At 45.3% G+C, this 23,731-nt stretch overlaps 1 protein-coding gene across 3 annotated transcripts in view; it reads left to right on the top strand.

Moving 5' to 3' along the window:
- The first annotated feature begins 5,059 nt into the window (after positions 1 to 5,059).
- GSK3B (glycogen synthase kinase 3 beta) overlaps positions 5,060 to 23,731 on the top strand; it is a 257,049-nt gene continuing 238,377 nt past the window's right edge. The window contains exon 1 of one of the 3 annotated variants that reach the window (XM_045001121.1): positions 5,060 to 5,997. In XM_045001121.1, coding sequence (XP_044857056.1) covers positions 5,910 to 5,997 — 88 coding nt within the window. In that variant the 5' untranslated portion in view covers positions 5,060 to 5,909. The remainder of the gene's footprint in view (positions 5,998 to 23,731) is intronic. The other 2 variants (XM_045001119.1, XM_045001120.1) reach the window with 2 other exon arrangements.

Here is a 23,731-nt window from a genome sequence, read left to right on the forward strand (position 1 = left end):
GTATCATGCTGGGTGTTAGGTGTGAGATAGACATCTGGACACCTGCCTGAGGTAGCAGCACCCATGCTTAGAGGCAGAAACTTAGGCACCTACTGGACCTTTTACAGCAAAAACGTAGGGACCAAGTGTGGGTTTTGTGGATTGCAGTGGTGCCTAAAACTGGGACTTAGCCACCTAAGTCTGGACTGTAGGTGCCTAAGTGCCTTTGTGGATCCAGGACTGACTTCTTGGCCTCAGTGACATTCTGTGGCACTGAGTTCCACAATCTAATTACACATTGTGTGAAAAGCAGAGCCGTCCCCTCCATAGGACAGACCAGGGCAACTGTCTTAGGTCAGACGTGTACCCAGAAGCCTCCTGTTACAAGACAAGCCCAAGAAGGAAACCAACAGAACTCCACTGGCCATCACCTACAGTCCTCAGCTTAAACCTCTCCAATGCAACATCAGGGATCTACAACCCATCCTGGACAATGATGCCTCGCTTTCACAGACCTTGGGAGGCAGGCCAGTCCTCGCCCACAGACACCCCCCCAGCCTTAAGCATATTCTCACCAGCAACCACACACCGCACCATAGCAACTCTAACTCAGGAACCAATCCATGCAACAAATCTCAATACCAACTCTGCCTACATATCTACACCAGCGACACCATCACAGGACCTAACCAGATCAGCTACAACATTACTGGTTCATTCACCTGCACGTCCACCAGTGTTATATATGCCATCATGTGCCAGCAATGCCTCTCTGCTATGTACATTGGCCAAACTGGACAGTCACTACGTAAAAGGCTAAATGGACACAAGTCAGATATTAGGAATGGCAATATACAAAAACCTGTAGAACACTTCAACCTCCCTGGACACACGATAGCAGATGTTAAGGTAGCCATCTTACAGCAAAAAAACTTCAGGACCAGACTCCAAAGAGAAACTGCTGAGCTTCAGTTTGTCACCATCAGCTCAGGATTAAACAAATACTGTGAATGTCTAGCCAACTACAAAAGCAGTTTCTCCTCCCTTGGTGTTCACACCTCAACTGCTAGCAGAGGACCTCACCCTCCCTGATTGAACTAACCTCGATATCTCCAGACTGATTCTTGCCTGCATATTTATACCTACCTCTGGAAATTTCCATTACATGTGTCTGACGAAGTGGGTATTCACCCACGAAAGCTTACGCTCCAATACATCTGTTAGTCTTAAAAGTGCCACAGGACTCTCTGTTGCTTTTTTACAGATCCAGAGTAACACGGCTACCTCTCTGATACTTGTCTTGGGTCCCGCGCTTTGGGGGGCCCTGCCCTTCAGGCGGATGCTGGGGGGGCAGGGTGGCCCAGGGGACTAGTAGGGGGCCTGGCACTGGCAGCAGGGGTCAGGCCTATGCCCCACACTCACTGGCCCAGGCATTTATTTCTTTTTCTTGCCTGCAGCCCCACTCCCCAGGCTCGAACTCAGTCTCTGTGGCAGCAGCAGCGAGCGACCCAGCCCCAGCCCGCTCTGCTGGCTCCTCATGTCGCTTGCTGCTGCGGAGTCTTAGCACCCCCCAACCACTAGTGGCAGGGCAGGCTGACCCTGCTCTTCTGCCTCGGATGGACCCTTCCCTTTTCTGGCAGGACTCTCCACCAGTACAGGGGGCCTCCTCACCCCAGCACAGGTGAGTGCCAGCTAGTAGTCTCCCTTGTCCCTCGCCCAGCACTGGTGTCCCCCCAGTACTCCACACCTCCCCCTTCCACTGCCCTTTCTCCCCTCTCCCAGCACTGGGTGGGGTCCTCCAATGCCATCTCCAGGCCAGGGACAGCCCTTATCACCCCCCTGCCTCAGGGTCCTCCTTGCCTTTCAGCTCTCCAGTAGTGGGGGTCCCCCTCTCTGCAGTACCAGGACCTGGGGTCCCACAACTCTGCTCTCTCTACCACCCACCAGGACTGGGATCCTCCATCCATCTGCTTTTCTGCCTCCCCTCCCCCTCCCAGCCCCCTGAGAAAACAGATCTTAGAGCCCCTCCTCCATGCTGGAGGGTCCAGGGGTTTCCCAGCACCAAGGCAAATATAGACCCTCCAAGAGCCACCCAGTTCCCAAGACATGGGCTCTCAATGTTGCGAAGGTGTAAATACATTAAAAAATAATCCATGTAAAGTAGCAAGACCATATACACCTGGGAAGTGAGTTTGCTGCAAAGAAGTCCAGGAAGGTGGATTTCAGAATGTAAGCAGTGCCACACTGATTGCAATCTGTGCTTTTTTTTTAATTATATGAACTTAATTATAATGATTAAAAAACTACAATATAACATTATAATTATACAGCTGGGCGCTATCAATATTTAACCTGTGGCCAGTATCTGCCCTTGAAGTTCACTGTAACCAGATTTCACAGGACTTTTAACTTTTCAGTGGTAGAGGATTATAGTTTCTGTCCCTGTTAGTTCATGAGATCCAGACCTTAAACAATCTCTGCTCCCTTGGACTACTTAGAAACATAGGAAATTTCCCAGAAAGACCAGAATACTTCCAGCAAGCATCCTTGGCTACGCTGTGGTGAGCAAAGGACCATTTTGAGTGAGTTAGTTAGTTTATTTTTAAAGCAGCATTTCTACTTGGAAATAAAGTTGTTATAAAGGAAAGGGTTTTAGTTACCATCGGCCAGGTCTGCACTAGAAACGTTTGCTGGTATAGCAATTTCAGTTAGGGATGTGATTTTTTTCTCAACATTTCTACGCTGGGAAAAGTCCTAGAGTAGACAGAGTTATACTGGCAAAAAAAGTGCTTTTGTTTGCTCAACGAACCAGTATAAGCTACACTGTCAAAAACACTTTTTTGTTGTTGTTGAAACTGTATCTGCATTAAGGGTTTTTTTTTTGCCATATAACTACACCAGCAAAATATAGACTAGGTCTCACTTATCCTTTTTCAGTTTTTGGTAAACAGATTTGATAGATGGGTACCATGCTTATGTGGTTTGATAGCTACCTGGTGAAGAAACCTGTACTAGGTTTCCCTTGTCTCTGAGATGAGCAAAGTGCTGAGCAGGACCATTTTGAATTAATTTTAAACTTTATCACATGGTTCTTCAATTTATCACACACCATTTACCAACTCCTCCTGTTCTGCTCTGCTTGATAATCCCAGGCTACTTCTAGCTTTCCAAACCTAGTCTAAGCAGCTTCTCATCCTGTTTTTTAAAAAGCAACCTTTCACAGAAATGTCTCCTTTCCTCAACTGTGGAATTTCTCCAGAAAAATTACCCAAGGGATAGGACAGGCACCATTCAGTGCAGTAGCTGTGACAGATTGGAAGTCTGCCCATCTATGGCTTGGCAGAGATAGGAATGGTACCTTCATATAATTACACACCGAAGATTCGCAGCTTCCCCCCAACACTTGCTTCTAGGAAATTCCCAAGATACTAGACATTAAATCATAACATTGTTACACTAACTATTTTTGGACATTTTTAAAGACGTATCTGGTCCCTGTAGAGCCAAACTCAAGGTAATTTAGACATTAGCCTTAAAGGCAAAAGTTACATAAAAGTTCCCCAACACCATTTTAAAACTCTTTGAAACATTCATTCCTGTTACACCTGCGCCACACAGAAAATGCACAAGGGTGTGCTTTGCTCCACAGGCTTTACGAGCAGCCCATAGGTGTTGCTCATGCTTAATGCAACCACGCCACATGCCCCGTTAACGCTCGCCAGCCCCCGTCCTGTACCACCGACTCCCGGCCAAGCCCCGGGAAGGGACGAGACCAGGCGCAGAGCGACGCCCGTGTCAGGAGGGGTCACTGCACGCGGGGCGGCGGGGCCAGGCTGGCTCGGCACAGGGAGCGGGGGCCGGGGCGCGCAGGGCAGAAGCTCGGTCGTGGCGGGCGGCGTCCCTGGCGCTTTCATCGCAGGGCACCATCGTTAACTAGGGGATGCCGCGTTCGCTGCCCGAGGCGCCGGGACACCCCGGGCAGAGCCAGGGCCGCGCTGGCGCGTCCCGGCCGGGAGCCGGGCTGGCGGGTCCCCGCGCGGCGGGCCCGGGGCTGCCCTGTGTGCGGCTCCCCCCCCCCACCCACCCCCGGGGGCCGCCCTGTGTGCGGCTCCCCCCCCCCACCCACCCCCGGGGGCCGCCCTGTGTGCGGCTCCCCCCCCCACCCCCGGGGCCACGTTGAGCTGCTGCGCGGGCGGAGCCAGACCCCCCCCCGGCTGCTGCGCCCCCTTCCGCCGCCTCGCCGGGTCACGGCGGGGTGTGGGGGCGGCGCCTCCCCACGCAGGCAGGGCCCGGCTCGGGGCCGCCCCTCGGGCCGGAACGGGCTCAGCGCCGCCCGGGCCGCTGCTTCGCCCCTTCGGCCCTGCCCCAATAGGGATGCGCGTTACAGGCAGCCCGTCGCTGGAGACTGGTACCGCGCAGAGAACTGGCTGGTCTCCTCATCCCTCTTAGCCAATCACACGACAAGTTACAGCAGCCAGCCCGGATAGCCAATCACCGCCTCAGCCGCTCAGCCCCCCCCCCCCCAGGCTTCAGTTTGAAGCCCTGTGTAGAGGGACTGAGCGGCTCCTGATTGGCTTTAGGAGAAAGCTCTTTCCATTGGATCGGCTCTCGGGGCTGCTAGGGCGGCGGCAACGTCTTTTGATTGGGTCTCTGAGGCTCTTCGGGTAGGTTCGGCTATTTCCGTAGCGGCCTCGCGATTGGCTCCGATGTGTTCCGGATGTTTCCGTTCCCGCTCGGTGATTGGCCCCACGCTGGTGAGGTTATTACCGTAACCACCGCGGGATTGGCTCCGATGTGCTTCGGGTGTTGCCGTGCGGGGGCCTCGGGCGGTTTGACTGGGTATTCACGGAGGCTGCTTAGGGCCGTTGCGCAGCGTAGGGCGGCGGCGGGGATAGGCGGCTGCGCGGCTTTGGCGCACGCACACACAGAGCGCAGCGGCGGCGGCGGCGGCAGCAGGAGCCCGGCACGGAGCGGCGGCGGCAGCAGCAGCAGCAGCAGCGGGGACAAAGGGACTGGTCGGCGCGGCCGCGGGGGCTCCCGGCAGGAGGCAGCAGCTGCCGGCGCCGGAAGCGGCGCGGGGGGGGGAAGCGGCAGGAGGGTCTGGCCGGGTCGGCGGGTCCCATGTGCCCTGGGCGCCCAGGGGAGCAGCCGCCGCCGCCGCCAGGGCTCTGAAGCCGGCTGAGGAGGAGCTGGGGCCGGGAGCCACCGCCATGGCCTGTGCCGCCGCCGCCGCCGCCTCCGGCCGCCGGCCGCATTGCAGCCGCCCCAGCGCCAGCCGCCGCCCGCTGCCCCTGCGGGCGCAATGAGGAGCCGCGCCGGAGCCGTCGCCTCATCCCCGCACTGAGGAGCCGGAGCGAGCGAGGACGCCCGACCGCTTCACTCCCCCACTCCGCCCGCGGAGGATCCCACCGCCCGCGCCGGATCCTCTTCCAGGCTCGCGGAGCAACGAGCAGAGCCGGCGATCCTTGCGCCGGAGAAAATAGTCCCGTCGCTGCTGCTGCCTCCCGAAGAGGCGAGGGGGGCGGAGGAGCAAACCCAGCGGGGGAAGACGAGGAGCTCGGCTGGAGCTTGCGCCCCATGTGACTGGCACTCAGGGTGGTGGGGGCAGCAAGGCCTAGCAACCCGCACTGTTTCCCAGGCCGCAGCCGGAGCAGCCTCGGGGGGGGGCTCGTGTGCTGGGTGGAGGCAGCTGTTGGACCCAGTGGTGCTGCTGGGAAGGATGGTTTTATAAACGAGGAGTGAAGAAGCCCTGAGAAGAGAGATCCAGAGGGGGAGAGGGTTTTCCCGGGGGGGAGGGGGGGCTGGAATTTAATGTTGCATTTTTGATCCCTCTCCACCTGAGAGAGAGGCACCCACACCAACCCCCAGGAAGAGAAGAAGGCGAAAGGAAGAAAGGAGGAGAGGTGATCAGAGGGGGAGAGAGAGAGACCATGTCAGGGCGGCCCAGAACCACCTCCTTTGCAGAGAGCTGCAAACCAGTGCAGCAGCCTTCAGCATTTGGCAGCATGAAAGTTAGCAGTGAGTATTGATTCCACACCCACACCCTGTGCAGATTAAACATCGGGTTTTTAAAAGAGAATTTGCACTGTTGTTTGTCAGTAAACCTAATTGTGTGAGGGATTCTGGGCTGGTCTGTGGAAGAAGATCTAGACTGTCTCTAGCACTGGATGAAACAGCTCCCTTTCCCTCCCCCTCATTAACCTTGAATAGGCACACACCATGGTTTCCATTTGGGCCTGTTTTACAAAAAATATTTGTTTGGTGCTCCTTTCTCCCTCTTATCTATAACAATATTGTTGTTGGTTTGACCAGCTAGTTAAAGGGAATATTTCTGTTGCAATTTGGTTTTAAAGAGCTATGTGCTGCATTTCTGTCTATGGAGCAATGGAGGGAAGGAAATGAATTACATGCACATGTGATCATTTCACATATTTGTACAGTTATAGGCTTCAAACATTTTCTGTTGTGTGATGCATTGAAAAGTGCAATGTTCGCTATAAGTATGCACCCACAACTGGGGTGTGAGCACTTTTTTTGTGCAAGCTTAGCAGAAGGCTTAGAAAGGTCTATTCCCATAATATCTTGTGTTTCAGGCTCTGTTAAATGTGCTGTGGAAAAAAATTCTTGAATATGATGTATGTGAACACATTGAACTGTTAGAAATACAGGATGTTCACTATCTTTCAGAATTTGATTTTTTTTAAAATTTTTTTAAGGATGAGGCCTGTGGCCCCATTCTAAACAGTAGTATTACATGTATATTGTAAATTGGGTAAGTGGTTTAATATGTGCTCATCCTTGATCTCCCAGCTTATGGCATTGGGATTTTGAGGAGAATTAGAAATATATATGTAATCCTATTAATCAAAAAGATAAAGTGTTGGAGGAAAAAGACCCCATTGTGTGTTTCTAAAGATCAGTTACATATTTATAATCTGGAATTTGTTGATTCTTGGTTTAAATATATTCATATGCAAAGGTAAAATGATCTTGCTCATCTATGTGAATAATTTTCATTGAAAGGCACTTCAGGTCCATTCTTGTAGAAATCTGGATGGCTTTATAAAAGGACTGTGAAGGTCTGATATACATCACTATTATTTAAACCGATGACTTTGAGACTTGCATTTTGATACTTACACCTGGGAAAGCTGTGTTTATATCATATTGCTTTATTGTACACGTGGAGTTTTAGTTCACTCCAAAGCTTTTAGGTAATTGTGAGCTTTCAAACATTTGTCAGAAATTCTTGCATTTTCTAGTCTAAGATGCCTTCCACTGTGGTTGGAGCTTTGAAGAAAATATTGGGTTTATGGTCTGAAGTCTACCCTGTCATGTCTGTGTGATCAGAGTACCTGCAGTATTTATGAACATTTTGAGTAGTTAGCCCATATTAGCAACATGAGACTGTACAGTTGATTAGATATAGCAATAACACATTTCACTCTCCATTTATATGGAGAATATTGTGTGATTTCATTTTATTCTCATTCATTCTCCTTATATGAGTAGCAGAGGAAGGAGGAGGTGTTAATCAATATTACTGCATGTGACTGTGTAAAATTGACCCAGATCTAGAGCTGTCATGATCAAAAACTAAAATGGTCTGACCTAAGCTTTTCCTCTTATTTTTTGAAGGTTTGGTTTGGGGGTCTCTTCCTATTTGAGGTCAAAATCTAGGAAGATGCTTGCCCATAAATTGGCGTAAGCTAGCAAATACAATTAAATCCCAAATTTATAACACAGTGGGGAAGCAAAGGCCTTGACATAATAAAGCACCCACAGTGGTGGTCCTCCTCTTTCCCTCCCCCCCATTATGATCATGTGCTGCATGTCCTGTTGGTGTCTTTAAAGGATATATAATCAGAGCAACAGAAGCAGAGGCAAGGACTGTGTGGAGTAGGAGATGCTGTCCTCCAGAACAGACATTTAGACTGCTGTATGCTGAAAAGGGTAACTTCTAATGGGCATCAGAATTTTTGGTGGCCTCTTCAGGTATGATGAAGCAAGATTCAAATAATCAGAGTCCAGGTCTTGCAAAAGTAGGCATTACTTTTTAAAATGATGTTTCTAGCCATTTTGGTTGTAGAAAAAAAATTCCTGTATATGACCAGGTGTATATTGATGCAGTGCTGTTTCCGAAGTCTGCAGGCAGCTCTGGTGCCTCTGCCAGTGATCAGAGCTTCCTAAACTGTAGCAGAGTGAAAACTGGACCTATTTTGGGTCTGTTGCATTGCTTCTATTAATAATTCTGTGAGTAGTAATGAAACTGAATGACCAAGTAAATCTTGCTCTGTTGCTGCTATGGAAAGCCAGGAGGAGCATCAGCAGTTGGGCACTGAACTAGTCTGTAGGAAGAGAGGACTCCAAAAGCGGAGGCAGTGGGAGGGCAGAGTAGCTAGGACTCTACATACACCACTACCTCAATATAACGCCACCTGATATAACACGAATTTGGATAGACCGTGGTAAAGCAGTGCTCCGGAGGGGCAGGGCTGCAAACTCTGGTGGATCAAAGCAAGTTCAATATAACACGGTTTCACTTATAATGCGGTAAGATTTTTTGGCTCCCAAGGAGAGCATTATATTGAGGTAGAGGTGTACCATCACAGCATCCAGGAGGATAAGGGGTGGGAACACAGTGAATGTGCCTTCAGTTCAACAGCAGGGAGTATATGTGCTTTCCCCCTAAATTTATCAGATGCTCACTCACTACAGGCTGATTCGAAAGGATGAGTCTTGAAGCTAGATCCAGGGACTGGCATAAGATTCCCAGCGCCTCTCTTTTCCCAGCTGCAGTAAAGGGAACTTGTCATTTGTGCTTCACCCTGGACAAAACATGCTGCCCACCTCTCTGGGATAACAGTTGTAGGGATTGTGGTGTCCCAGTATTCTTTCACCAGAGGTAGAAATAGTAGATGTTGCCTTGTCAGTGTTAAGAGCATCTTTCAAGATCCACTAGATGTTTCTTTGTTTTGGTTTTGAGAGCACTTATGTACCCCTCAGTTGTATATTTTTCAATTTAGTTAACTTCAAGTGCATTCTGTGTTTACAGTTCTTTAATATTGGGTTTGCAAACTTCTGTGCAAAAAAACATTTTTTTGTGTTCCTTAAAAAGACATACTGGTTGGGCCTGTAGTAGTTCCTAGGAATGAATTGAGGGCAATATAAAAAAATTAGATGCATTTGTCATTTTGAAAGGTTTAGCTGTGATCTTAATCACATTTAAAAGATAAATGTTAGTTGGATTTGTAAGTTTTATATTTAAACATTCAACTAATAACTTCTGGATTGCTGTTTAAATTTGATGCTTGACAGTAAAATCTGCTGAAATTGAGGTATGGTGCTTACCTTACCATGGCTTAGTGCTACACCTAGTTGTTTTATACTTGGAAATGATGTACAACTGGAAGCAAATGGGAGAAATTATCCTGAAAATGAAGTGTGCTCTGGCAACACACAACAAAAAATGCACCTCTTCATAAAAAAAAAAAAGTCTTCAATGGGAAAACTTACAACTTGCAAACTTAAACAGTAAACTTTAATAACTGTGAAACTGACTGCTGTTGATTATGAAAGACAGTGTTTTAAAGAACATTTAGGACTTTTGATACACTTAAAAATACTTTTAATACTGCTGTCTTCAAACTGTTACTTTGTCTCTGCCCGCAGCCCTTCATAACAGGCTAGTTCTTCTTAAGGGGTGCAGTAAACTTTTCAGTGCATGTGTAAATGTCATATACATGTAATAGAATTACTTGTAATTTGTCATAAAAACAATTTTAGTGAATGCTGTACAGCTACTCACCTTAGGCTAAATGCCCAAATCTAGCTATTTTCTTGCATAATGTGGGCAAATTGATGGCCTCTTGAATTTTCATAATTTAGACTATGTAGCAATGAATTCTGTGACTCGCTGAAAGAATTTTGCCCCAGCAGCAAACTTGCCTTTTGTTCAAGTTCATTGTTTCAACTACTTACTTAAATGTAGTGGATTTTTTCATATGGAAGGGTCCAAAAGTGCACAAGAAGCTCTGTGTGAGTACATGTTACTCCAGTGCTGAAATGCAGTCTCGTACAAAGTGGAATATAGTAGCAGCTTGACAGTTGTACAGCCTATTAATTTAAGATGATAGTGGTATCAAAATAAATCTGTGCAAAAGGCTTTTGGGTAGGAGGCAACAACTTGGTGAAAAGCTCAAGATTAATGACACCCCTGTCCCCCTCCCCCAAAATAGAAAATCTATCCTAGCTGAAAATAAATGATTTTTCTCTCTCCAGATGCTTCTGGCTGCTGAGAGTTGTGTGGGTTTTAGCAACCCTATCCCTCATCCAGATTTTTGGCTACTTCTGGGAGGGGGAGTTTCCTCTACACAAAAATTGGAAAAAAATTACTTGACTCCATACCAGGGTGAAAAATGCCTTTGTATTGTCATGCCCCAAATCCCCCACTCCTGCCGTTTCAAAAAGGGAATATAACAGTTGTGTGGTGTATCTACATCCCCAATCAATTTCGTATTTATACTTTAAAAAAAAAAGTTACTAAGGCTAGTTGAGTAGAACAAAAATGTATCTCTTTGATAAATCTTTATTTTATTAACTGTCTTCATGAATGCCAGTGAAATTTGTCAAATAACTGCCGAACACAATTCAACTAGTCCTTTTTACTTCATCTCTTGCCCCTGATACAGCACCTTTCCCTTTCCAGCTTCACTGGTTTGGTTGGTTGGGGTTGTTTTCTTCCTTGTGAATATCTTTTCTGAGGTCTCTTATTTTATTTTTGTTCTTTTCTCTGCCTTAGCTTCCTTGATGTATGTTCACGCTTTTCCCCTGTCTCCATTGCATCTTTTCCCCCACCCACCCAAGCAATTTACCCTCTTGATACTGTATTTTCCCATCATCCCATCAATCTTGTCCTCTTTCTCTCTCACCCACCATTAGATTACCTCACATACCAGTGTGTGAACCCACACATTGAACTTAGAAACTTTACCTGTCTACATTCTTCCTGGTTCTAGTTAATTAAAGGCAAGGAAACAGCATCACTAAGTCACAGGATGTGCTACAGTATCATTCCTGTACCCATGGTGGTGGTTATGGGTTCTGCAGAACTTGAGATTTCTTTTTTCAAACTAACATCTGTAGTCCATATTGATGAAGAAAGCCTTTGAAAATGTAAACTGATACAGGACTTAGGGATGTAAAATATTAAACTGTTAACTGGTAAACATTAGTCTTCCTGTTAACCTACCCTAACCGTTAGCTCCCAGCTCCGGGCTGGCCGGAGCAGCCCTGTCCCTAACAGGACTATCTTCCTAAACTGCCTTGGTCCCCAGATTAATTTATCTGTACGATTTATTCTCATTGCTGATGCAGCACTGGTGCAAACACTAGGTTAGGCATTGCATAGACATTTTTATAACACTATCAACTGACTTTACTCAGAGCAAGTCTAGGTGACTATGGTAAAAATACTAGCTACTAGTCTACGCTTGTTCTCTCACCGTTAGAACTGATGAAGTTGCGCTGGTGCCAGAATAGTGGTGGAAGATCCAGAGAAAATCCTCAGGGTAGACAAAGGCTCTGAGTCTGCAAAACACTTGCAGTAGTAGGTCTAAGAGAGGTATGAGCTGCATCCATTGTCTCAATGTGGCATTAACACTAAAGCTTTTAGTCATTTGAACACACTTTAATTAGTATGCTTATTCAGCATGGTTGGCTGTAATAAGTATTAGTGGTGGAGAAGACCTATCTCATACTTATCTCACTATAGCCAGTACAGAATTTTTGTATTCTGTAGAAGTTTGTCTAATTCAATTTAAAGACTCAAAGCCTCATCACTTTACAGTTTGAGGAAACTATTCTGTGGTATCTCAGTGCCTGCTTGTAGACAACAGATTTCTTGGTGTGTCTGGGATGGCTGCTGAATTTGTGAAAGTAAGTGCGGTGCTCTTCAGGTTTTTCTTCAGGTGGGTTTTTTTTGTGTGTGTGTGTGTCTATAATTGATTGTAGTTCCATTGTTAAAGCTGATCATGGTGTCCAGGATATTGATGCTGGCGTGGGAGTGTTCTAGAGAAAGAGAGAGGGATGGATGGGTGGTCGTGGTTGATGTTTGTGGTGGAAGTCTGAGGGAGTTTAGGTCATCTGTCCAGAGGATGAACATGTCATTGAAGTATCTCGGTATACAGTTTGTTTTGTGGTGCATTTGAGGTGGCCCATAAAGAGGTTGGCATATTGGGAAGCCATCCTAGAACCCATGCCTGTTCCCAGTCTGCAGACTGAAGACAGGAAAAATTTCCAGTTAGTTTTTTTTCTAATGTAAAGATTCCTTTTAAATTTCATCCTAATATTATAACTCTGCCCCATCACTTGAAGTCAACCACAGTGGGAGACATTGGAAAGCATTACAAGGCTGGCAGCAGTCTTCAACTGAAATCCCACAGCAGTTAGAGTTGTACCACTTAACACTTGACTTTAATGAACACCAGTTTAGCATATACACCTCTGCCCCGATATAACACTGTCCTCGGGAGCCAAAAATTTTTACCGTGTTATAGGTGAAACCACGTTATATCGAACTTGCTTTGATCTGCCGGAGCGCTGCTTTACTGCGTTATATCCAAATTTGTGTTATATCGGGGCGTGTTATATTGGGGTACAGGTGTATTTGAAATATAAGTACAGCATTGAGGGAACTTGTTCAGTGCTTTGTAGATATTTGGATTTACACAAAAATAAAAGAGAGCTATCCAAAACCTTAGGGGCATCTGGTGTAAGTTACAGTAACAAACAATGACAGGAGTTTACAGCCCCTCTCCTCTTTACAGCTAACAAATCCTAAATCCTTGTGAAACACAAAACTTCATGTAGACTTAGCCTTATGAACCTCCTCCTTCCACAGAAAACTGGTGTGTCCTGAAGGTTAACAGAAGTTGACTGTTTTGGACTGAGGAAAGCTGGTTCCAGATCTGAGGGTCCCTCTAGGATAATGGGCTATCACCAGCTTCCTTTTTAAATCAGAGGGATCCAGTTTAAGTGCCTCTGCTGATAACATCTTTGTCAGTATGGCGTGAAGAAAGAGTCCACCTCTCAAGCCACAGATATCCAAACCCAGCTTTATAGGCCAAAACTAGTGCCTCTAATTACAATCTAGAAATCCCCAGGCAGCTAATACAGACCATGGAGCACAGGTGTCATATAATGCCACCAGGTAACATAATTAAATAGGTGGACTGCCACATGCTGCACCAGTTCAAGATTTTGGATCGGTTTAAAATGTAGAGAGCATTGTAGTAATCCGGTCATGAAGTGACAAAGGGATGGGCCATGCATGGTAGCAAGTCTGCATTTGAAATAATTTCTCAGGTAGGCTCAAATGGTAAAAAGTGTTTATGGACATTGCTACTGTATGATCAGTTAACAGTAGCTGGGGATCCATCACTACCAGATTGCAAACAGGACATGTGACAGGCATACAGCCCCAATTATAGGTGGGAGAATCATCCTTGCCACATCTGTTGGTTATTTCCCCAGCCTACCAGCATCACCTCAGTGTTGTCAGGATTGAACACCAATCTCTCATCCATATGCCAGTCACCCTCAGAAATGGTGCCGTGTGTTCAGCAGCACTGTTTGGGTAGCGTATGATAGAGTTGTGTTGTCATCATGGTCCCCCACACATTGAACAGGAGAGGAGATTAAATGGATCCCTGCACAACTTCACATGTTAGGGCTTGTCTATACTGGCAGTTTACAGCATGGCAACTGAAAAAACACCCCCCTGAGCATTGAAGTTTCAGTGCTGTAAAGCACCTGTGTAGACAGTGCACTAGTGCTGGGAGCTGTGCCCCCCGTGGAGGTGTTTTTTTAGAGCTCTGTGAGAGCTCTCTCTCAGTGCTCTGTCACGGCTACACAAGCCATATTAGAGCGCTGCCAGTGTAGACTAGCCCTTAGTGCACTGAAGGAGAAGAACCAATCTCCCTACACCACCTTCTGAGAATACTCAGTCAAGAAAGAACAGAGCCACCCTAGAATAGCACTTTTGATCAGCGATATCCAAGAATTTTGACAGGTCTAACAATATTAGCATGGGCACTTAGGCTATGTCTACACTAGCACATTTGTTGGTTGTGGTGGTTTAATTATGCCAGCGTCAGAGCTCTCTCCTGTCGGCCTACAGCAGCTACATGGGAGACTAACAGCGGCACAATTGCAGTGGCGCAGATTGTGTGATGAAGTAGTCCCAACATCTGTAGTATCACAGTGCGCATCTAAAGACTAAACTTGACTGAGGACCTAGCACGGCAGGTCTTAAATCACCCAAGGCCAGTGGCCCAGCATACTCAATCTGTATCAGTTTTGGAAAGATGTTTTCTTAAGTTTCTGCCCTAGTAGCATGGAGATTGCTTTACTGAAGGAACTCTACTATGGGATTCAGGAGCAATTGGGTATTTACAGTAGAAATGTCACAGAAACAAGTACTTTGTTTCCAAGACAGGTGGTTTGCTCACTCAGTTCTGTGTGTGAGTCTACACATTCTCACAGATTTTTATAGGTCAGAATGTAATTATGAGCAAGTTGTAGCACTTCTGTTTTGCCGGCTTTAGTAACCATAGTAATCCTATTGAATGTAACAAAGTTGTGTATTTCTTGCCAGTATTACTGTAAAGTGTGACTTGAACTTAAATACATAAATATTGTGGGCTAATTCTTCAGTTAAGTAATCATCAGGGAGAGGGGGCAAGGGGAACAAAGTTGCTGTGCCGCTGTTTCAGTTTAACTCTTTTTTTGGTTCAAGTAACTTCTGTTGACTTTGATTTTGCATTTGGAAGCAGATTTTAGGCTTAAGAGTTCAGAGAATTAAGTGGTGTATATAAATAGATGCTCTGGTTGTCTCCAGTCATCTGGCCAAATTTGGAGAAAGCCTTTTGCCAGAACCTCTGGACTAGTAAGTGCTATCTGGGAAAGAACAAGTGTTGGATTTTATGCCTGCTATCTGGACTAGGACAACAGAGGAAGCTAGGGTAGGCTGAGTCGTATTAGGCACATCACTGTTAAGCAGTTGGCCCAAAATGAGGGGGAATGGTCTTAGTAAATAGCAACTATGCAAGTAATGTCTTGAAAAGGGCTTGGGATCAGGGAGAAGTGTGCTGCTGAGCATGCATGCATCCCTTGGAAAGTGAGCGTAAAACATTTAGTATGGTGTCATTATGTGTACATTGCTGATGACTTGAAATTTGTGGATGCAGAAAGTCCTTTTGTTCATAAGAAACTTCTATAAGTAGATTGTTCTGTAAAGTGTAACACATGAGAAGCAATGTTTGTTACCATATAGAACATCACATCTGCTATTGCCAAGTATAATTTCAGTTTTAGAGACTTCAAAATATAAAAAATGGCCTTAATTTTGGGTTAAACAGATAAACACTCATGGAGCGAGAGACTTCGGAGGAAATTACGAAGTGTTGTGGGCATATAGAAAGCTAGGTTTATTACTGTACTTGCTGATGGATTCACTGGGGTGTGTGTAGCTGAGCAAGAGTCTTGGGTATACATCAAGTTTGTGCAGTGTGGGGAAGCTTGTACTCTTTACTGAGGTAGTAGACTTGGAATCTGGGACAGCTGATGGTATCACAGTAGAATTAAAAACAGCTTTGGGAATTGTGAGGATCAAGACAGAAAAATGAAAACTTTGTTCACCATATTGATTTCAACCTTTTAGCTTGTGATTCCAGATCTCAAAAATTATCAAAAGCATGCATTTATTTTGAGATGCATTCAAATATTGCTACTTAAGTGACCAGGAAGTGGCAATTGGAAATTGGAATCTGTTTGAGGCATCTGCCATGTTTGCTGGGTTGGTTGTCAGACCACAGTGATAAAGGCAATGACCAAAAATTATCATTTGGCTGTTGTTCATCTAGACGATATTTCAGAAACCAAGTAGGGTTGATGTAGCCCAAATAGAAAAATTCCTTAAAGAAATCAAGACAGGGAATTTTGTATGCCCGTTATATTTCATAATGGACATAAACGCCAGTATGACTAAAGCTTACTTTCAAGGCAAGAATCTCCTTCTTTGAGGCTCTGGGAAGGCTCCGAATTGCTATGCTGGAACTTATAGCAATAAAAGACAGTCCTAGCCATTGCTCTTCAGGATGGCAGACCCTGCCAGAGCAACAGCAGGAGTGGTATATGTGCAAGTTTTACATCTGTAATGATTAATACCCCCCACAAGTCGCCTTTCAAGATCCATAGTTCCTGCACATGTCTATCACAACATATAGTACGCCTCATCCAGTGCACGAAATGCCCCAGTAACAACTTTGTGGGTCAAGCAAAACACTTACTATGCTATGGAATGAACATGCACAGAAAAATAACACACACACTATATCACTATATCGTCTGTTAGTCTATAAGGTGCCACAGGATTCTTTGCTGCTTCTACAGAACCAGACTAACACGGCTACCCCTCTGATACTATATCACCTGTGGGCGAACATTTTTCACAAAGTGTGCCAGATCTCTCAGTTCTTGTCCTCAAAAGAAATCCACATAACCAAAAGATGAGCCTGGGAGTTTAAGTTCATAGCTTTGTTAAACACTCAAAATCATGGACTTCATAAAGATGCTGGATTAATGGCTCATTACAACAATCTACAACCCTACCCTCCTTTGCTCTGTGACTGCAGAGATGTTAACTACCCGCATCCTCTTGAATGGTCTCTTATAACATATTAATTATTTTTGCTAAACATTCTATTCAACCTTGTCTTTAGCTATGACACCCTTGAGTACCTTTCCCAGTTCTGAAGAACTCTGCAAGCTAGAAAGCGTCTCTTTTTCACAGACAGAAGTCGGTCCAATAAAAAGTATTACCTCACATAACTGAAGTTATAAGCAGTTTAAAAAAATGTTTAGTGTGTATGTGGGCTTAAAAAAATGTAAATTTTATAACTGTCTGCAAGCACTTTGGAATGAAATAATAATTGTATATCTGCTAGAAGACAGTTTAAATCCTGTGGATTTTCCAAGATTTATTTGCATGACTTCATAGTGCAGTCGGTGCTGTTCTAACTTTTTAAAAATAAAATGCAAACCTTACATTAATTGAATGATACATTTACCAATTTAAATGCCAAGAGTTAAAGGAAAAAAATAAAGATAACCATATTATTTTCCCCATTTTAGCCATATGATATGAGGTATAATGACCAAACTTTTAAGTTAGTCTCTTGTAAGTTGTTTTTTTTTGTACATCTTATGTGTATTGTTGTAGAATTATTTCAATCAAAGCTGTAGCTCTTCTCTTTCATGACTTTTGGGCGTGGTAATTTGTATCCTTCACTGTGCATTAATATAGGCTTTTCCGAATTCATTTTCAAGCAAGCCCATGGAATCCTTCCCTGGAGGAGCTTAGAAGCTAGATTTGCAGTTTCCAGAATTAAAACACTGGTGTATAACACCACTTTCCCGCCTGATTCTGGCCATGAAAATTATTGTGATAGAGCGTAGTGTATTTTTTGTGGTGGAAGTGAGTGTGTTGGCTTTCTCAAAGTTCTTGTGTGGGTCTGTGCTTCCCAATTTGTTCTCACACCTAAGGATAACTGTCTGTCTAGCAGCAGCCACATTGGCATAAAAATGCTTTACACATGGAACCAGCTGCAAAGAGACTCTGAGGCGGTCATGTGATTATACTCGGTTTTCTTCTGCAGTCCTTCCAAATGCTGTTGCTGACCCTGTTGAGAACAAAAGAAAAGCAGATGGAGTTAGAGCAAAAGGACAGGATGAAGAGAAAAGGAAGACTGAGGACAAAGGAGATGGAAGAGACAAAGATGGGGGGAGGAAATGACAAAAGGACAGAAATAATGATAGTGGCCTTAATGCTAGCATCCCAGGATCTTTTTCTGAGAAATAGATCAAATTTTAAGTGAGCATTCGAAATATGTATTTTAATAGTACACTAGACTATCACATAGAAATCCCACAAAAGTATTTGAGAGGGGGAGGGGAAATAACTTTCAAAAACACCTGCTTGTGCTGTTAGTGTTCAGACACCATTTACTCTGTCTAATGTCCTGAGGCTGGGAATTAATGTGGGTGTATGTCACAGAGTTAATGTTGCTTAATTCTGCTGCAAGATTAAATGTTGGTATGTGCAGTAAATCCCATTCCAGCCTATCTCTAGAAATGATCCCTTTTTTGCCCTTGCAAATTTCCCAGTCTGAAGAACCCTCCCCTACCTTGGGGAGAGGGTGAGGGATGGAATATGGGAAAACATCCCATTGCTTCACATTTCATTTAATACAAATTTTTACTTTACTATTCACTTTGTAAGCATATTTGTTATCATGCATAACAAGGAATGTGTATTGTCCAAAATGGAAATCTTACAGTTCTTCAAGTAGTGTCCTTATAGGTGCTCCACTTCAGGTGTGCATGTGCCTCTTCGAACCCTTGATCAGAGATTTTCAGTTAGCAGTGTCTATTTGGTCCACGCATACGCTCTATATGATCTCGTGCCACACTCCTGAGTGCATATAGGGCTGCATGGGCAAACTGCCTTTCAGTTCCTTCTCTAGTGCCTCGGCCTGAGACACCTCTCCAGTGTGTCTGCCTTGTGCGTGTATCAGTGTCTTTTGTAGTTGTTGTTTAGTTAATGTTAATTGTTGGTGTAGAATTAGCTATGTAGGTGTGAGAGATGTGGTTTTTACTTTCCCTTTTCTCCCCCTTTTTTTTTTTTTCTGGGGAGCTTATTTGGTCTGGTTAGGCATGTCTGGCTTACCAGCTTTCTAACACCACCTCTCTTGTCAGGAGGCTATCCCAATCAGCGACAGCCGCTCTAAGTGCATTCATTGTTTGGGAGAGTCCTATGTCTCCCCAAAGTGAAATTTTCGCCTGGCTCTAAAATCCTGTGGTTGGAAGATTCAGGAGGCCAAACTGAATCTGCTGCTGATGGAATGCTCCTTTCAGCCTGCTTCCAGGTCATCTCACGAGACCTGCCCCTTCCCTCCAGACAGATCCAGTGCCCCTTCGGCTAATGTCTTGCCAAAGAAGGACTCGGGGAAGGCTCAAAAGAAGAGGAGTGCAGTTTCCCACCACAAGGAGCCAGCTCCCAAGAAGTCTTGATATCCTGCTAAGTCTGTGGTGTCAGAGGCCTCGACCTCTCAACTTGGTATCATGGAGGCAAAAGACTGTTCATCCGGTACTGGTGGAGCAGGGAAATCCTAGAGTGCTTTGGAGAAATATGGTGCTAGCAGGGCCCCAGTATTGTCCACCTCCAGATCGGCACTGTCTGTTTTAGACTTAATGATGCCTTTCCACTCCGCTCCATCAGTACTTCAAAATTGAAGCACATACTTTCAGCACTGGCTCCTACATGTTCCAAACCAGTGGTATTACCCAAGCTGATTGCTGCGTTGGTACCAACTCACTTGGTACTGGAGGAATTCTGTTACTCCAGGGACTTGTCAGCATTAGATGAGCTGGAGTCCCCATTGCTTGTGGGTACTAAATACCCCTCAGTAATGAGACCCTGGTCTCTGGATTACCAGTGCTTATCAGTACCATCAGATTCTCTGCTTTTATTCTATTGGAGGCCCCCCCTGGAGGACATTGAGGCAGATAAAGCAGACATTGTCAGCCTCCTCCTTATCAGTGCAGGGTTCCCTTCCGCTTCATTACAAGAACCCAAACTTGGGCAAGGCCCGTTACCCAGCATTGATCCCACCCTCCCCGACGTGGGCATCACCCCCTCTGCTGTCTGTGGGTCTCCCCACTGGTCATAGTGGGTGGGGTATGAGCAGCAATTTGCCAGGTCTCCAGGTCCATTTTACCGGAGAAGGGTCTCTCAGTCTCCTCCACCAAAACCTCAACATGAGGAGACCCTTTGAGGAGCTCGAGCCTAAGGCAGACAAAGAGGCTACCCCCTCAAACCTCTCTTTCATCTAAGAGGCAGTCATGCCCCCAACCACTGTCAGTGGCTGACTATTTTAATCAATTTCTTATATTTCCGAGGAGGTTAAAGACGCACATCACAAGCTCCTGGATATTTTGCAATCAATGACACCCACCTGGCTTGTGCTACTCATTAATGAAATGCTCCTGGATCCAGAAAAGACCATGTGGCAAACTGTTGTCATCATCCAGCTAACTTGTAAATGGGTGGATAAGAAATATTGTTACCCCCAGGGACTCAGCATTTTTTTTCCCCCACCCCTGCACCTCATTCCTTGGTGTTTAATGCTGTAAATGAGTGGGGTAAACATCATTATTGCAGGTCTACTCCTTATGACAAGGACCAGATAAGGCTAGACCTGTTTGGACAGAAGGTCTAGTCATCTACAACCCTCCAATATTGGATCACAGACTTTCAGACAATCATGGCCACGTATGTCTGCATGAATTACAAGTTTGCATCCTTTACTGAAAATCTTTCATGGGAGCATAGAGAACACTCCAGGCCATCATTAAAAGGAGGGCCAGTTATTAGCCAGAACCTCACTCCAAGTGTCTTTTGATGCTGTGGACATTGCCACTAGATCCATCTGCACAGCAGTTGTGGTACAAAGGTTGTCGTGTCTCTACTTGTCAAGATTCCTGAGGTTGGTTTAGAGTGCAGTTGACCACATCCTGTTTTGATAATCAGAAGCTCTTCTCAGGAACTAAGAATGAGTTCCTGCACATGCTGAAGGACTTCATGGTCATGTTGAGGTCTCTGGGTGTATATAGCTCTACAAACAAGAGGAGATGAAGCAGGTCTCAAACGGTCCAGAAATTGTGCCTGAGTCATGGTTTTTACAGAACCACTGAACCTGCTAGAAAAAGACAGATTCCAGAGGAAAAGAGCTCTCCACTCTCTTTCAACTAGCACCCAGTCACCATCGGAACAGTAATTTTGACAGGTTGGTCAAGGGCTTGACTCCTCCTTCCTTGCCTCTAGTTTGTAAGCTGCAACCTTTTGTCCACCTCTCTTCTTTTGGAGATCATCTTTCCCATTTCCAACAGGCCTGGTGATGTATTGCAACATACAAGTAAGCTATGGATATAACACCAGGCTATACTATCCATTTCACAGCCCCCCCCCCCCCGCCCCCTTTCAGGGACCCCTTTCACAATACTATAGTGAATCAAGAAGTACACTCCCTCCTTTGTTTAAGAGCAACAGAATAGGTCCCATCCCTTTCCCCAGAGGGACAGGGTTTTATGCAAAGTATTTTCTCATGCTAAAGGAGGATAGAGGGTGGAGAGGTGTCTTGGATCTAAGACAACTGAACAAATTTGTAAATTCCCAGAAGTTCCAGATGGTGACTCTGACAGCTGTAGTCCCTTCTCTAGAGGCAGAAGACTGACTTTTGGTTCTCAACGTACAGGATGAGTATTTCCCGATAGCGATACATCCTGCACACAGGAGACACTGCCCTTCATTGTGGGCGAAGATCACTTTCAATACGGAGTTCTTCCTTCGCCCTCTCTTTGGCCCCAAGGGTGTCCTTTGAGGTTTTAGTGCTAGTGGCTGCTTACCTTCATCAAAAAGCAATTTTAGTGTTCCCATATCTTGATGACCAGCTACTCAAGGGCTGATCTTATAAAGCAGTTATAATTTCTATCCAGTCAGCTTGCTCTCTTCCAGGAGTTGGGTCTCCAGCTAAACATGAAGTCTGAGTTAGCCCCTGTACAGAGAATACAGTTCATAGGGGCATATTTGGATTTGTTAGCAATCAGGGCCTTCCTTCCCACAGACAGATTCATAACTTTGTTGAATCGGTTGGGACAGTGGAAACCCCCATACTACAGTAAGGAATCATTTGCAGCTCCTGGGTCATATGGCAGCTTGCATCTTCATGACATGCAAGATTATGCCTCTGCTGCTTTCAGGGCTAGTTCAGGAGGACCTATTCCTCAACCAGAAGAATGTGGATAAACATGTTATGGTTTCCCTCAAGATGAAGAACTCCCTGAATTGGTGGAAAGATTAATGCAGTGTCTGCGTGAGCATCCCTTTCCTCCGCCCAGCTCCAACAGTAACTGTGACGACAGATGCATCACTGTTTGGGTGAGGAGCATACCTTAACACACTCACAACTCAGGGCAGATGGTCCATCTCAGGAAACTGGTCTCCATATCAACTTGTTGGAACTCAGGGCAGTCAGGAATGCCTGCCTTCAGGTTCTACTCCTCATCAAGGGCAGATTGATCTGAATCATGATAGAACATGCAAACCACATTGTCCATATCAACAAGTAGGGAGGAGCAAGATCCCCCACGCTGTACGCCAATGCCATGAAGTTATAGAACTGGTATATAGCTCATCAGATTCAGATCTCAAGTGATTACTTTTCTGGATTTTAGAATGTTGCAACCAATATGCTCAGCAGGTGCTTCTCCCAGGACTACAAATGGGAATTGGATGCTCAAATCCTTCATAGGATGTTCCAGAGGTGGGGACCTGTTTGCCACATTCAGAAACAGGAAGTGACTCTTATTCTGCTCAACAGAAGGCCTAGGCCACCTCTCTCTGGAAGGCTCCTTTTTTTGTGATAAAGGGCCTGTTTCATGCATTCCCTCTAACACCACTAATTTTAAGAGTAATGGCCAGGGTTATCCTTGTAGTAGCAACTTGTTTGAGGCAAGCTTGGTATCCTTACCTGCTTCACCTGTATTCAGCTGTCCCATGTCTCCTCTCCCAGGATGTGGGTTGTGGCTTCACCCAAACCTAGGCGTCCTTCGTCTCCAAGCCTGGCTCCAAGGTGGTTCATGAGATTAGAATCCATTTGCTTGACAGGAGTACTAGAAGTATTACTAAACAGTAGAAGGGAGTCAACTTGAATTCCTTACCTTTAGAAATGAAAAAGGTTCAACCATTGGTGTTGCTGTCACCACCTTATGCCTGAATCTTCTCTGCTCTCAGCCATCTTGGATTATGTGCTGGACATTTAAAATTTTTTTTTATACATTAACTCAATGAAGGTTCTTACTGATATCAGCATTTTATTCCCCACCAGAGGGGTCTTTTATTTTTGCTCACCCTATGTCCTTGAGATTTATTAAGAGTCTTGGGGAATCTTTTTTCCCCCACAGGTTAAAGCTCCTACTCTGCCTTGGGATCTCAAGCTGATACTTAGATATCTTATGAAACCTCTGAGCCTGTGGCGACCTGCCCCTTGCCTCATTTATCTGTGAATATGGCCTTTCTAGTAGCTGCTATGTCAGCCTGCAAGAAATTGGAGCCTTGATGGCAGGACCCCTTCCCCCATTTCAAATAATTTTCAAGGACAAGGTCCTCTCTGTGGCTGCACCCAAGATTCTTATCTAAGGTGCTGTTGGATTTCCATCGTTACTGGTAGATGAATAGACTTTTTTTTTTCTCTCCTAGAGTGCACAATTCTCAGTGGGAAACTTTCCTTCATACTTTAGATGTACAGTGGGTGTTAGGCTTTTATCTGGATAGGACTGAGCAATTTCAGAAATTACCTGGCCTTCATCACTATCGTGTATAGATCACTGGTGCCTGCAATCTCTTTGCAGAGACTGTCGAGGTGGATCTGAGTGTACTGCTGCTTGCTGTGATGCAGCTGATGCCTTGCTTCCCCAAAGGATTTTATCACACTACTAAATTGCAAGCAATTTCCACCACGTTACTTAAAAACTTTCCAGTGTCTGAGAGATGCAGAGCTGCTACACAGGTTTCAGGGAATACATTTTCTAAATGTTGTGCCTTGATCTGTGCTGTCAGATCAGATGTGGCACT

Source organism: Mauremys mutica, chromosome 1 (genome assembly GCF_020497125.1).
Source record: "Mauremys mutica isolate MM-2020 ecotype Southern chromosome 1, ASM2049712v1, whole genome shotgun sequence".
NCBI classification, from domain to species: Eukaryota; Metazoa; Chordata; order Testudines; family Geoemydidae; genus Mauremys; species Mauremys mutica.